Genomic DNA, 14,574 nt, shown 5'->3' on the forward strand with positions numbered 1-14,574 from the left:
TTTTCTAAAGTAAATAAATAGATCAAACCATCAGTTTGCTTTCATATGAAGCTTCTCTTAAATCATTCTGCTATCCAAATGTTTACAAACCTTTGCATTGGGATTCAGGGTGTCTAATTTAATATTTATTTTAATAATAATTGCATAAGCACAACACCATTAAGGCATGCAAGTGTAGTGGAAGTAATATTCTAGACATTCTTAACATTGGCATCTTTCAGAGTTTGGTTACCATCTTCACACACCAGCGATATTTCCCTTTGGCGAGAACCTCTTGTACCCATTGTATAGGAGGCTGAGTGGGCTTCCATGGCTGTTGTACACCATGAGGTGAAGGAAAAATCTTCACCTCTGTGGGCATTAAATATGGGACACTCAGCTCATAGCTAATCACTTTTTTAAACCACAGTTATGCCAGTTTGCTAATGCACGTAAAATAACAACAGTCTTACCTCTTGATATGCTTCTTATCTGCTGAATTGTCCAGTGCCAGTCGCTGATTAGCTCTCTCCAGCTCCTGAATGCTAACTTCCAACTGCTCATAAATTCGGAGCCTAGAGTCATTCACTTCCCGTAGCGCTGTCGTCTGCTTCGTGAGATACTGAACATCAAAGTGAGATTTATTGTTATTACCTTGATTTATTTAGGACTTACTAATATAGCTGTTACACTTTGCATCATGATGGAAAAGAAAGAAAAAACATGTAGTCTCAGTATGCACCCGTTCAACATGAACTAGAAGTTTCGAAGAGGAAAATATTTACAGTAAGCCAGCCACCAGTAATTAGCAAAAATATATATTTAGAGCTACGAAATGACAAAGCGCAAAAACTGAAAGCTCTTTTACTGTAAGTATAAGGCTATATAGGCTGTATATGCATCTGTAGAGACCTAAAGAAATAGAAAACCAACAACAGTATAAAAAGAACGTAACTCAAAGGACGTACACTGGTTTGAATCGAATTTTTATTTTTTTTTCATAGCTCAAAACTTAAAAAAAAAATTGTTGAGTGCTGAAAGTAAAATGAAATATAAGAAGTGGGTACATGCACGCTTATGCGTTATGTAAATTAGAGGCGTTCAAAATGTTTCCCTTCCGCAAGTATGGGGCCATAAAGATTTAGAAAAAAATAATTTTGTTGTTCGAAGATGAAAGAAATGCGAAAAACAGATCAAAAGAACACAGACAGAAAGGGAGACAACTTCTGGAAAACTGACGTCTTGTGGCCGAACTGACATCCTGATGCCATAAAGACAGAAAACTTGTGACAGAGAGAGGGGGAAGAAGTCGTTTATGATATTTCAAAGGCACAAATGTAGCAAAATTAGTGATCTTTGAGCCATGCGGGCTGGTTAGAGAAAGGCCTAGCAGAAATTTTTAGTTCTAAGTGGACTCAACCTATGAGATTTTTTCCTCAGTATACCCAGTAATTTACATTCAATTTCAACAATAACTTTTATTGAATAAAGACTTAACGAGACACATGTACTCGTAGAAATATTTCCCACCAAATAAACACACTTTCATAATTATTGGATAATTAGGATCCAAACTGTTCATTCATAACTCGAGGAAACCCTAGCAGATACGAAGAAAGACATTCACGAAGAGCTTGGCCATATGTTCCAGGTCGAGGCATAGACAACGAAGGCCCAAAGTAAGATCGCCCGAAGCGAGTTCCAGATGCAGTTGCAAGAAGTGGAGGAGCGGGCCGAGCGCAGAAGAAGAAAATGAATCGTCGCAGGTGCGGCGAAGCTACCTAAGTTTGAAGGGGCTAAATCATGGGCAGTGTTCCTGCGCCAGTTTGAGACCTAGCACAGCACAACAGCTGAACGTATCTGCAGAAATCAACATACTTGACCACCGTCTTGCAGGGCTGGGCCACCGACGTGCTACATGAAGTCCCGAAAGGCGCGACCTATGACGAAACCCTCGAGGACCTGTAGGACCGCTTCGAGGAAAAAGCCCTTGCCGTCATGTATCGCTGTCAGCTAAAACCAAGGAAACGGGGCGTCAGATAACCCTTCCAAGAATTTGCCACAGTCATCGAACAGCTGGACCACCGCGCCTACCCTGCGCTACCCGAGGACCATATAAGGAGGAAGCAGGCAAGGCGTTCTCCGACGGGATAGAGGACCATGCCATAAAATTCCAGCTGCTACTAGGAAGAGAGAAAACCGTGAACGAGACTATAAGGTAGACCATAGAACTGGAGGCCGTGCTCCAAGCAGCCAGGCCCCCCAAAAACGAGCGCAAGACATTCTGGGGAAGGGGGTCCAACTGCAAACCCCCCTACGGCTAGAAGACCAAAGACGGTCGGTGTGCTGTAGCTGTGGGGAGACAGACAACTTCCGAGGTAACTGCCCTTAAAGATTAAAGAAGGAAGGCAGAAAATGAAGACCGAAGTTCGAAACGAGGCAACAGACCTCCGATAGACTCACTGGAACCTGCAAGAAGGTCCGCATGGCCACCTACAATTAACAGAGGGGTGGACAGGAGAGATGTCCAACCATCGGAGAACAAAAATATGTAAACACATACGTACTTCAATTTCCTGAGTTTGATCCTCAATGATATTCTGGTGCTGCTTCAGACTGTTCTCCAACTCTTTGTTTCTCTCCAGAAGTGTCTTCCCCAGCTCTGCTGCCAACTGGAGATCTGCAAGCACAAACAACCCTTACAAATGTTCGTCTCCCAAGAATCTCTTTCATAAAATGTTCTAACTCCACATAACAGAATTCCCCTTAAGGAGCTGATACTAATCAGATGGCTGAGAAATTCCTTCTTGTTAAGAATAATAAATGTTCACAACCATCACACAAGAGACAAATGTTGGTATCTATTTTGAAACAGTTCCATCCAGTTTAAAATTCCATAACGGTCTTGCAGCACCAACCATACTCTTAATAATATTATCTCCTCTCTGCTTTGGTCCCTGATGTGACCTTTCCCAATTCTATATATGAGGGGCAGTCAAATGAAAACGTATCAGAAGCCAAAATATATTAAACAACATTTCTTACCTCAAAAGTAATCTCCAAAATTGTTAATACATTTATCCCACTGGGAGATAAGACGTTTAATCCCATCCTTGAAAAAGCTTGTGGGCTCTCTACGGAACCACATCTTTACCCAGTCACACAAGTCTTCGTCCGATGGAAACCGATGTCCACGAATGTCTCTCTTCATGTCTCCAAAATTGTGAAAATCACATAAGGACAGATCTGGGCTGTAGGGCGATGTTCAAGCACTTTCCAACCAAATCTCTGCAGCGCATTCCTCACAGTTGGCAGTGTGGGGCGTGCGCATTATCATGAAGAAGGATACTGCCGTTCGGTAGCATTCCAGGGCGTTTTGACTTTATGGCACGTCTCAGTTTCTGCAAAGTGTCTTCATAGCGCTGTGCACTGATTGTGGCCCCATGCTATAGAAATTCGACAAGCAGAGGACCCTTGCATTCGAAGAAAAACGTCATAACCACTTTACCGGAAATTGTGTGTGCGGCTTTGGATATCTTCGGTGGGGGAGAATTCACGTGTTTCCACTGTTGACTCTGCCGTTTGCTCTCGGGTTCAAAATGGTGGCACCAAGTTTCGTTACCAGTGGCAATACGGGACAGAAAAGCATACTCTTCCTTATGGTATCGTTGCTAGTGACCCAGTGATCCAGCCATTCTCTGAGTCTTCGCTTCCTCCACGAGTTGATGTGGAAGCCACTGCGCGCAGATTTTGCGGTACAGCAGGAGTTTTGTCACAATGGCATGTACGGAACCGTGATTTATTCCCATCAAAAGACTAATTTCTTCCACAGTGATCCGTCGGTTTGCCCGGATATGACCATCCAACGCAGCAATAATATCAGGGGTGATCAGAAGGATGAGCCTGTCCTGGGCGAACAGCATCTTGCAGTGACACACGTCCCTCTCGGAATCTCTTATGCCACGCCAGCACACGCGAACGTGACATGCTCTGTTCGCCGTAAACAGACATGCGACGACGAATTTCTCGTCCTCCTACTCCTTCAGCAGTCAAAATGCGCACTACGCTTCGGTGTTCTTCTTTACACGCCTCTATTACTGATATTGGACGACGACACGTAGCGCTAGCCTTACTTCCAGCACAATAAACAAACGACTAGTGTGCAAGGGCACGTTGTCACTGTGCTTTCCCGAGTCCCCACCAGATGTTCGTACCGTAAGCAAATTCTAATGTTACCAACTTGCGCGCCTTGTGAGTTATGCGTGGTGACCCGTTTTCATTTGACTGCCACTTATATATTCATTTGTACCCAACGTTACATGTCTCCCCTATCCCACCTGTCTTGATTATGTCACCGTAACAATATTCTCTAATGTTGCCCTGAGAGAAAGCCCATGACATGAAAATGGTGTGGACGTGATGTTCATCTAGTCATAATCTCAGAAGCTGATGGAGATGAGAGGTTAGGTTTACAGTCCAACAGTTTAATTTCCTCGAAACCATCCTCCAGTAATCACTAGATATGTGCGTGGGTGGAACTCAAGAGCCAAGCAGGAGGTGATGACAAGGGAGACTATATCCCTGCCATAAAGTGAAATCCCATTCTCTAAGGTGTAGAGAAGAGCGTATTGACTGGAAAATACCACCTCATAGCCATATTTTGTAAAGAATAAATGTTATGATACTCCTCATTTTGTAGTTCCTTGTAGTCTCTCTGTTTATTTCATGTGAAACAACTAGCCCGAGATATTACATCTTTTTACAGTCAAGGATAGTTAGCCCCATGTGCAACTTCCAAGATGGAAGACAATATATTTACATTTAACACAAATATCCAAAGAAGCCGGTGGACGGCATAGGAGCTGAAGTTCGCACAGAAGTAGATGTGAAAATTTATATCTTCTGGATTGAATTTCAATGGACTGCATAGCGTCACATTCCAGAAAGTAGAATTATTCACAATGTCAGAACTCACCATGCCATGGCGAGGAATGATATAACGCGGAAAAGTTTAATATTTTTCCTTTATAACGTCCAAGTAGTAGAAGGTGGCCCAACATCCTTCTTCGGACAGTGCAGTACCGCCTTACAACTGTGTTGTGTTGGTCGCATTTTTATTCAAGATGATTTTTTTATTGCTTCAATAATTTATACATTTTTTAGCTTTGGGTTGTTACTGTTTTGGGTCAATATTTACGTTAATTATCGAAAGATGATAATTTTCCACAGTTTGAATGAACGATGCTTATTCGTTTCTTCAGTTCTTATCAGATTGGAACTGGTGATAAAATTAAGCCACTTGCTGCAAAACCAATCCCGTTTTCTATTCCAAAGATTATGATCATTATACCTAGTAGTGTCAGGATGATGAACTCTTTATCAGGCTACAACGTCCTTGGACTGAAGCTCTGATATAAAAGACAAGAAATGCATAGGGAATTCTCGAGCAAAAAAAAAAAAAAAGAACTCCGTGGTTTCAGTCCGCAAGCGAACTTTACCGGCCGAGCAACCGCCGTTTGTCGGTTAAGTTAGTGCAAACTTTAGCGGATAGAGGGTGTAGCATGGTCAGCGCAACGAATCCCTCACGGCCGTTAATATCGGTTTTCTAGACCGAAGTCGCTATTTCCTTGAAATAGCTCCTCAAATATCCTCACGAGGCTGAGTAGCGTAATTAAATGTACTTATGAAAGAGAACATTTAATGAAACATTCCTCGTTGCCGAAAAGTCTGCATCAGTAAATATGCAAATGTTTCAATATTTTCGTCCTTCAATTGCTCCTGCGAATGGTCTTCAGCGTGAAAATTGCCATCTTAATGATTCTATCTCCAATTTTCATTATTTTTCAGGTGATACACACATTTAGTGCCTTCGGGCATAACGGCTGTACACCCACGCGAGGAACGCTGTTCCCTCTTTCTCTCTCCTATGTTCAACTCTTCATGCTTCAAATATGTGTAATGTATGTAAGATTTGAGGCTTTCACGGCGGTGACTATGAAGAAAGCAGTCTTCTGGGATTTGGCACCGTGTATATGTGGTGTTAACCGACGTTTCGGAGGAACGTATCGCCTCCATCTTCAGGGTAGAAGAAAAATATAAGAAATCTGCAAGCGAAGGGACCGTGAGAACCGGTTGCTGAAGATGAAGGCGAAACGTTCCTCCGAAACATCGGTTAACACCACATATACAAGGTGNCATAAGAATCATGCAACCCCCATAAATGTACTTATTGGCAAGATGCAAAGATTTTATTCACAGAGATACTGGGGTTTCGGACTTTGTCCATCGTCCGGATTCTAAATAACTACGAAAAAAACACAAGGTTTCGAAACTGGATCTGTTTCCGTTTTCAGGTGAGGGAAGACACCTACTCTGTTTGGTCCCTTAGAAGGAGCTAGCTTCTAGAGATTTTATTGTTGAAATAAGTGGTACACACAGCAATCACCATTCTTTAAATGGTTAAGTATGGATAAAAGTTGTCCCTGTATTTAACTAATTAAGCACTACGCCATGAAGGCGTATGGAGGAGTGTATGTAGAGATCCAAATTTTCTTGACTTCGGCACTAGTTGGAGAGGTGAGTGGTCAGCTTCACACCCATACCGATTAACCCCCAGGGAAAGAGCCCTCGGTACCCTTTTGACAGGAGGCTGGGTGGGCCCCAGAGCCGGTCTGGACTTACAGAATAGAAAATTCTTGACTCTGCCGGGAACCTAACTCCAACTCCTAGATCGTCCAACCCGTAAATATCCGCTTATACCGTGAAGTATGGGTTTTTATGTCATATTGCAGTATCACGTGTTTCCTTAACGGAAGAACCAGTTTGTTAAGTTAGATTTTTGGATGGATTCGGTTAAAATAAGTTGTTTGGGATATTGTATCCTTAAACTGGGTTTTAATCGTTAGTTGCCACGTGTCGAATACGCATGCTATATTACTGTCACAGTGCTCGAAAACATAACGCGCAGTTGCCGAAGGAGTCTGTTCGACGCAGGTGCCTCTCTAGACGTCGGCGTCTGTTTTTAATTATGTATGCTTTTAGCTTCAGCATTCTATTGTGAAGACTATTCAGCAAAGAATGGCGAAGATGATCTGATACTCTCTCTCTCTCTCTCTTTTCCGAGCCCCCCCCCCCTTCACAGCTTGACTGAGCAAGAAGAATTTAGGAAATGACCCAGATGTAAGAGGCCAAGGCTAGAACTGATTTGCATGATTCAGAACACAGTAAGAAGATGTATGAATGTTTCAATTTAGAACAAATCTCCATATAAAAGATCTACAGATTGTAATTAAAATGTTTTTTGATTTCGTTATTCTAATGACATGAATTGGAAAATATTGCCGGCCAATATGCGCTGTGATATATATAGTGCGATTAGCTTTGAAATAATAGGTATCTGCCTGAAACGAATAAATACCAATGACTCATTTACATGCAGTTAATTCCTTGTCTCAATATAAACTCTAAAACTTCTCAAGCAGAGAAAAAGAAATCTCTTAACTGGGCTGCAAACCGAGAAAAACATCTGAATTTATTTTACATGGGCTTATAATGGTCAGATCACCTCCTGTCGTAATAAGCATCTAGAGAACATTCACGACAGAGGACAGTAGAGGTTGAACCAGTCCCTAGCACCAAGGAGAGACCGCCAAGATGATGGTTGAGGGCTTTTTTTTTATTGCTAGTGTGGTGGGACTAATTCCTTTGTACTGCGGCAACTTCTGGCCTATTGTACCAGCCGCAGATGATAGGTGAGGGTGATTGTAGAGCAATTGGTGGAATGAAGATTGGCAGGGGAAACCGAAGTACCCAGCGCCACTTTGTCCACCACAAATCCCACTTGACCAGACCCGGGATCGAACCCAGGCCGCTGCGGTGGGAAGCCAGCGACTAACCGCTTGAGCTATGGTGCGGCCTGGTTGAGAGCTTAAGGCCGTTTGATACTAGATCCAAGATTTCCGAAAGCTTCTTTTATCGAAAGTTCGCAAAATTTCTACAGCAGAGACCTCCAAAGGTAGAATTTGGGTGAACATCCAGGAACAAACTTCTGAACTTGATCAGCCATGCAAAAAATTCATATCATTTTGCTTTGTTTTTAATAGGGGTTAATAAAAACTGTAGAACTGAGGAAAGAAAAGAAAGTTCGAGCCGAACCATGGCGCCCAGATAATACCAAATTGCACCCTGTAAAGGACACGTTTCGGGGACCTCAGATCGTAGCCAGGCCACAGTCTCGCTGCAGTTCCGCGTTCTTTGCGGCAGGAAACAGTAAGACACGCTTCAGGCTATTACACGTACTTTCCCTCCCCGCACTGCATGCGTGCTTCAATTAAATTTATGCTTAAGATGCATAATAATGGACAGTTTCTTGGGTTTCTCCAAACTAAAAATGCTTCCATCCATGATCCCCTTCTTCAGCCCACATTTTATGCTTTGTTTAACACTACTTTAGAGCTAAAAAACACGCTTTGGAAGAGCAGGTTACTCGTACCAGTTTAACTCCTTATAGCACAGTGGTGCCCTGAAGGCTATATCAGGGTTTCCCGAACTTTGCGATACCATGTGCCCCAAAGTAATACAACATTCCCCCCCCCCCCCACTCCCAACACAAATATTTGCCGGTCAGCGAAAACTACAGTTCTGCGCGTTGCTTCAGACTTATATCGGGCTGCTCGGTGACAACAGGACTCCAGACAGCTTCACAGCCCTCCATACCTTCGACAAGATATATGATGCTGGTGCACAGTCACGAAAAATTTCTCGATATTTTTCGCCGGCTACAACTATATTTCCTGAAAGCGCATATACCAAATCTTGCTGAATTACCAAATTTGTTCATGAATACGGTTACATCTTTAATAATTCTTCGGAACTCTGCGGCCGCCCTTGCAGTACGTCACGAGCCATATGTAGAGAGAACATGGGCTCTGCATTATGTAACTTAATGTTCATCAGCTCCAGGTTTCACCCACGGAATGCGTTCTTGTGCTCATGTCCTGTTCGAATAAACACCATTACAACATTACATAATCATGAACTGGCATGTACGTATTTACAGTGGAGGAGGTGCGTTTATTCAGAGCTAGGAAGAGGATTATTTTTCCTTATGGACGTATTGTCAGCGGACGGTCGGCAAGTGAACTGCTGTTTCATATGGGAAACTGAAACTGTGTTGTCAATTGTCCGTGCCTTATGTCATCTGAAGTGATGTAACTCTGAAATTAGCTTTGGAGATGAACAACAATGAAATCGATCAGGTAAAAAAGGCAAAGCTATCTCTGGAACAGGCCGTGGAGCCCAACAGGATTCTAAGGCACCGAGGTTCAAACGTTTTGTAGACAATCGCTCACATATGGCAGCGGGCATGTTTGAAGCAGCCTGTATTTTTATTAACTGAGCACTTCAAATGTTGAGCCTATATTGGTTACAAAAATATAAGGGTCTTTGCTTCTAACTGCATAGCCCGTGAGAAGCCATAATTTTCGCCCCCTTCACACACACACACACACACACCAGTGAACTTAATGTACGAAGTCCCATCTTGCAGACTACAGTGAAATAAATTATACTCAACTTATTTCGACGAAATATTTAACTTCTCATTTATTGTTAAAAAGTAATAATAACAATAAATAGTAACAAACGAACACACTCCGTGGCCTGTAGTCCGCAAGTGAACTATACCGACCGACCGCCGCTTGTCGGCTAAGTTAGTGCCAACTTTAGCGGATAGAGGGTGTCACGTGGTCAGCGCAGCGGATCACCACGGCTGTTAATTACGGTTTTCTAGACCGGAGCCGCTATTTCCTTGAAAGAGCTTCTCAATTATCCTCACGAGGCTGAGTGGATCCCGTTCCAGACCCACTACTTCTCAGAAAGTCTGGTAGCACCGGGAATCGAACCCGGAACCTCTGGATCTGTAGCCAGGATCTCTGACCACTAGACCACAGAGGCGGCCAAATAATAAAAATAATAAAAGAAAATAATTTAGCTTCTGCCAATTTGGCTTGTTCCATTTTAGAATGGAATTAGAGTAAATAATGTTTCCCATAAATCTATTTATTTACTTACTTTATTATTTCTAAACGTATAAATATTCTTTGTTGCAATAGATTCGCACACAATCAGCTTGATCCAAAAGACTGACATTCAATTTTTTGATATAGAGGTAATGTGAAGTGTTTTGCTAGATTATGGATAATTAGGTTTCTGTAAAGTACGTGTGGGCAGGAACTCAAGTGCAAAGAATGGGTGGCTAATCTGGACACGTTTACCTTTATTCAAAAGGTAGAATCCTGAGAAAATTAAAATCTTGAAGTTATGGGTATTTCGAGAGCATCGGTGGGCCTCAAGAAATGACATCCGTGCAATGAACTCTACATATACGTGTATGCCTGTTTGTGTCTATTTCTTCACGTAAGATCAGGCTTTTTTTAATTGCTAGTGGGGTGGGACTAAGTCCCTTCTACTGCGGCCACTTCTAGCCTACTGTACCAGCCCCTGATGATAGGTGAGGGTGATTGTGGAGCAATTGGTGGATTGAAGATTGGCAAGGGAAACCGAAGTACTTGGAGAAAACCTGCCCCAGCGCCACTTGGTCCACCACAAATCCCACTTGACCAGACCCGGGATCGAACCCGGGCGACTAACCGCTTGAGCTATGGTGCGGCCTGGTAAGATATGAGAGACGTGTTTCAGGAAGTGATTGGTTATTGGTCGTTCATTCAACTTCAGCGCAACTTGTAACGTATATAAGCAGCATACTGTGCATTACAAGCCTGCCTCCATACATAACGGCACTTTACAAAGTCAGACAGTCCCTACATAGAAAAGAATTGCTGAGCCTGTCTGTTGACCATTGAAAGTTCTGCATGATTAAAGAGTTTCTGAATGACAAAAAGTTCTAGCATATACAAATGTGAGTGCAATATTAAAAATATATTAAACTATAGTGACATTCTTTTGATACATTTTCTTACCAATTTCCAGCTAGCTAAAGTGATTCAGCAGTGTCGGCATTCAGTGGAGAAGGAATATTTCGTGCTGTTTATTCTAATGTCTAATATTGTCTAATATTCTAATTGTCTAATTTCTAATGTCTAATATGTCTAATATTGTTCTAATATTCTAATGTCATGCTGTTAACAACAAATGTAATAAAAATAATTAGTTCGCTGTATTAGGTGGGCAGGAAAAACGTATTTCCTTCTGCATATCCACGTACCCCGTTACCACAGCAAACTAACACTAGCATTTGTACACTGAAATTGTGACGAAAATGTACCTAATCAATCAAGCGGATGGAACAGGATTGGCGGAAAATGCAGCAATGAGAGACACGAGGCATACACACGCAATTAGGGAAGGAAAATCTGAAAAAGAGACCACTTAAAAATATAGGTTAAATTAGAGATAATATTTAAATGTATCTTCATGTAACAGACTTACTCAGAAACTTTATTCAAGGGGAAAGACTTCCTCCAAAGTAACTTACTCCTTCAAATACAAATGTAAATACAAGTTATGTAGGATCTGTGGTTACGAACACTTCTGTCTTTGGGATTTCTTCACGCTGCTCCCTTACTTCCTCAACTGCACTGCAGAACCCTTCAAAACAAGATTAACAGCCTCATTCACCGAACACACTGGCTCAAGTGATATCGCTGTTAGTTATAATTGGTAGTTATTCGGTTCGACTCTCAGCCAGGACACCAATTGTCCTGAGATTTTCGTGGTTTTCCTAAATGTCTCTAGGCAAATGCTCAGATAACGATCCTTTCCTTTTTAATCTTTCCATTCTTCTTTCATTCGTCCATCCTGTCATCCCACGCTCCACACCCCAAACACTGATTCTCGTAAAACAACAAAAATGCATTCACAGTTCATGCCGATATAATGTGGCAAAGTTCGATGTGAGTTTCACATAAGAAAAATGTTAAATTGGACAAATGTGGAATTAAAATTCGATCAACTAGTACTGTACAGACTGAACGATCAAGTCAAGGAGGATGAGGCGGGCATGTAGCAAGAATGGAGGAGAAGACGATATTGGTGGGAAAGCTAGAAGGAAAGAGACCACTGTGAAGACCGAGGTGTGGATGGATGGACAATACTAAAATGTATCGTAGAGACAGAAGACGGGATAGATTTGATTGATCTGGCTCAGGATAGGGACCAGTGGAGGACTCTTGTGAACACGATAGTGAACCTCCAGGTTGCATAAAACGCTGGGAAATTCTTGAGTAGCTGCACAATTGGCGGCTCCTCAAGAAGGGCTCAGCTCCATGTGTGAGTGAGTGAGTAAGTATTGTACAGACCAAAATACGAAATTCATTCTAGTTCGTTTGGTTAAGAAAACACGCGGCCAGAAAAGAGACATGGCTGCGCCTCTTTTAGGCCTATAGTTTTAAGCCTTGTGCAGAAGCCGCTGGAAGGTAAAATAGTCTAATCTGAATAGCAACGTGTTTCCTGTGTTCAAGCTTACTGGAGACTGGGCAACTGGACTTCATTACTGGCGTGGTCTGCATTCTGATCTCAGTGGTGGCACATGTCTCGCAGATTTAATCTGAATAGAGGTTGACTACTTGGGTTCGATTCCTGATAGGGTCAAAGAATACTTTCGTCGCCATCTTGCCCAGACTGTCTCTTGAGCACACCCCTGTTTTAAGGGAATGGAGGGTCTTTCCGTAACGATAGAACGGGAGGAGCTTGAAGCTCCATCTATTGTCGAGGTTAAGAATGCATGGAGTTTTACTCATTCTATCCCATCATCTTGCATGAAGTGGTGCCTGAACACACGAACATCATCCACCTTCCTGTATTTCACTCTTCTAATTTCCTACTTGCCGGTCACGGTAGCCGAGCGGTCTAAGGCATGCACTGTCTTCGCTCGCTCGGAAGCCGGGATCGTGGGTTCGAATCCCACTCAGGGCATGGATGTTTGTGTGCGTTTTTTCTGTGTTTGTCTACAGGTAGAGGCCTTTCGACGAGCTGATTACTCGTCTAAGGAGTCCTACCGAATGTGTTAGATCTAGAAAAACCGAAGTGAACGGAGAAGTTCATGGCGGTAGGCCTAGGCCCACTGGGGCTGTAGTGCCAAGAAAAAAAAATCCTACTTTCCTTAAGTTTTCCAACATTTTACTACATACGTGTATTTCTATGCATGTGAGTTCCCAGCGCTCTTTCAGGGCAGTGTGTAATACAAGGAAGCAGAAGTTGCATAAATGAAACAGTATATTTACATTACGTACCGCCATGACGTAACTGCGAGAGACAGTCTGGTGCAAAAACTGACCTACTGTGCGTAGCGTTGACTTACCGGACGGGGGGGGGGGGGGAGAAGGAGAGGGGGCCCTCAAATCTCCAACCCTTTTCCACGGATACTGAAGTAGGCCCTCTAATATCCAAACCTTTTGCAACTATTCGCTTTTTCATTTAAAATATGTCCTTTCGTCAATATCATAGTAACTTATATTTCTCGAGCTGAAAACCCACATATAATTAATTATAATTAAGTCCCGAGATGACGGCACACTGCACTTTCACTACTTTTCTGAAACACTAAATAAATCCAGACCCGAAGGAGAGTGTTTCTGAGCGTGATATCTCATGCGTAGCATCTAAACTGTTAATTAACTCACTTTTTCTGATTTAAAAAGAACACGATTACAGCAGACTGAATTTGGCAACAAGCTCGCTTCATACAGAGTAGATCCATGTCTCACGTATTCTTTCTAAAAACCAAAATTAAGATACATAAGAATTGCATCCGCTGCCTCTCGGCTTATCTCTGCATAGACGAGGCCTGAACCGGAGTAATATTACGAGCTATCACTGGCACTGTTAAAAACTCCGTGGTCTGTAGTCCGCAAGCGAGCTATACCGAGCAAGCGACCGCCGCTTGTCGGCGAAGTGCCAACTTTTGCGGATAGAGTGACGCGTGGTCAGCGCAACAAATCCCCATGGACGTTAATCTCGGTTTTCTAGACCGGAGCCGCTATTTCCTGGAAATAACTCCTCAGTTATCCTCACGTGACTGAGTCGACCCCGTTTCAGACCCACTACTTCTTAGAAAAGCTGGTAGCGTCTGGAATGGAACCCGGGACCTCTGGACTTGTAGGTAGGAACTCTGACCACTAGACAACAGAGCCGGTCACTAGCACTGTTATACTCTTATCCGAAAATGAACGTCCCTTTCAATGACAGTCCTTCTTATCGTATAAGTTAATTTACTTCTCTTGGCCTTCATTAAAATTATGTAAGGATACAGAACTTGACTGGTCATATTAGAAGCATGGGAACTGAGATATCTTCCCCCTTTAATTCGAGGTCTTGTTTCACGACATAAGAACTGTGTAAAGCAAGCAGCATGTTGCGTTCCAAACCAATAGATAGATGCTTCTAAGATACGAGTACAGGAGGTCAGATATTAAATTATAGAGACCTGAAACCTGAACATGAGTAGACATGTAATTCATGATGCTGAAAAATAGTAGTAGTAGTAGTAGTAGTAGTAGCAGCAGCAGCAGCACGCAGAAAAACAATATTATCACCTAAATACACTCTTACGAAAGCTAAAAAGCTAAATTTGTCCTT

The 14,574-nt window shown here is 42.5% G+C and overlaps 1 protein-coding gene across 6 annotated transcripts in view; it reads right to left on the minus strand.

The window, feature by feature from the left end:
* The window catches only part of LOC111868201, a 193,250-nt gene that overhangs the window by 20,657 nt on the left and 158,019 nt on the right, over positions 1 to 14,574 (minus strand). For 5 of the 6 annotated variants that reach the window (XM_023858640.2, XM_023858643.2, XM_023858645.2 and 2 more), the window contains one exon: positions 2,547 to 2,659. In XM_023858640.2, the coding sequence (XP_023714408.1) occupies positions 2,547 to 2,659 (113 nt within the window). Of the gene's footprint in view, positions 1 to 452; positions 602 to 2,546; positions 2,660 to 14,574 lie in introns of all 6 variants that reach the window. The other variant, XM_023858641.2, reaches the window with a different exon arrangement.

This window comes from Cryptotermes secundus, unplaced genomic scaffold, assembly GCF_002891405.2.
Source record: "Cryptotermes secundus unplaced genomic scaffold, Csec_1.0 scaffold146, whole genome shotgun sequence".
In the NCBI taxonomy this organism is placed as follows: Eukaryota; Metazoa; Arthropoda; class Insecta; order Blattodea; family Kalotermitidae; genus Cryptotermes; species Cryptotermes secundus.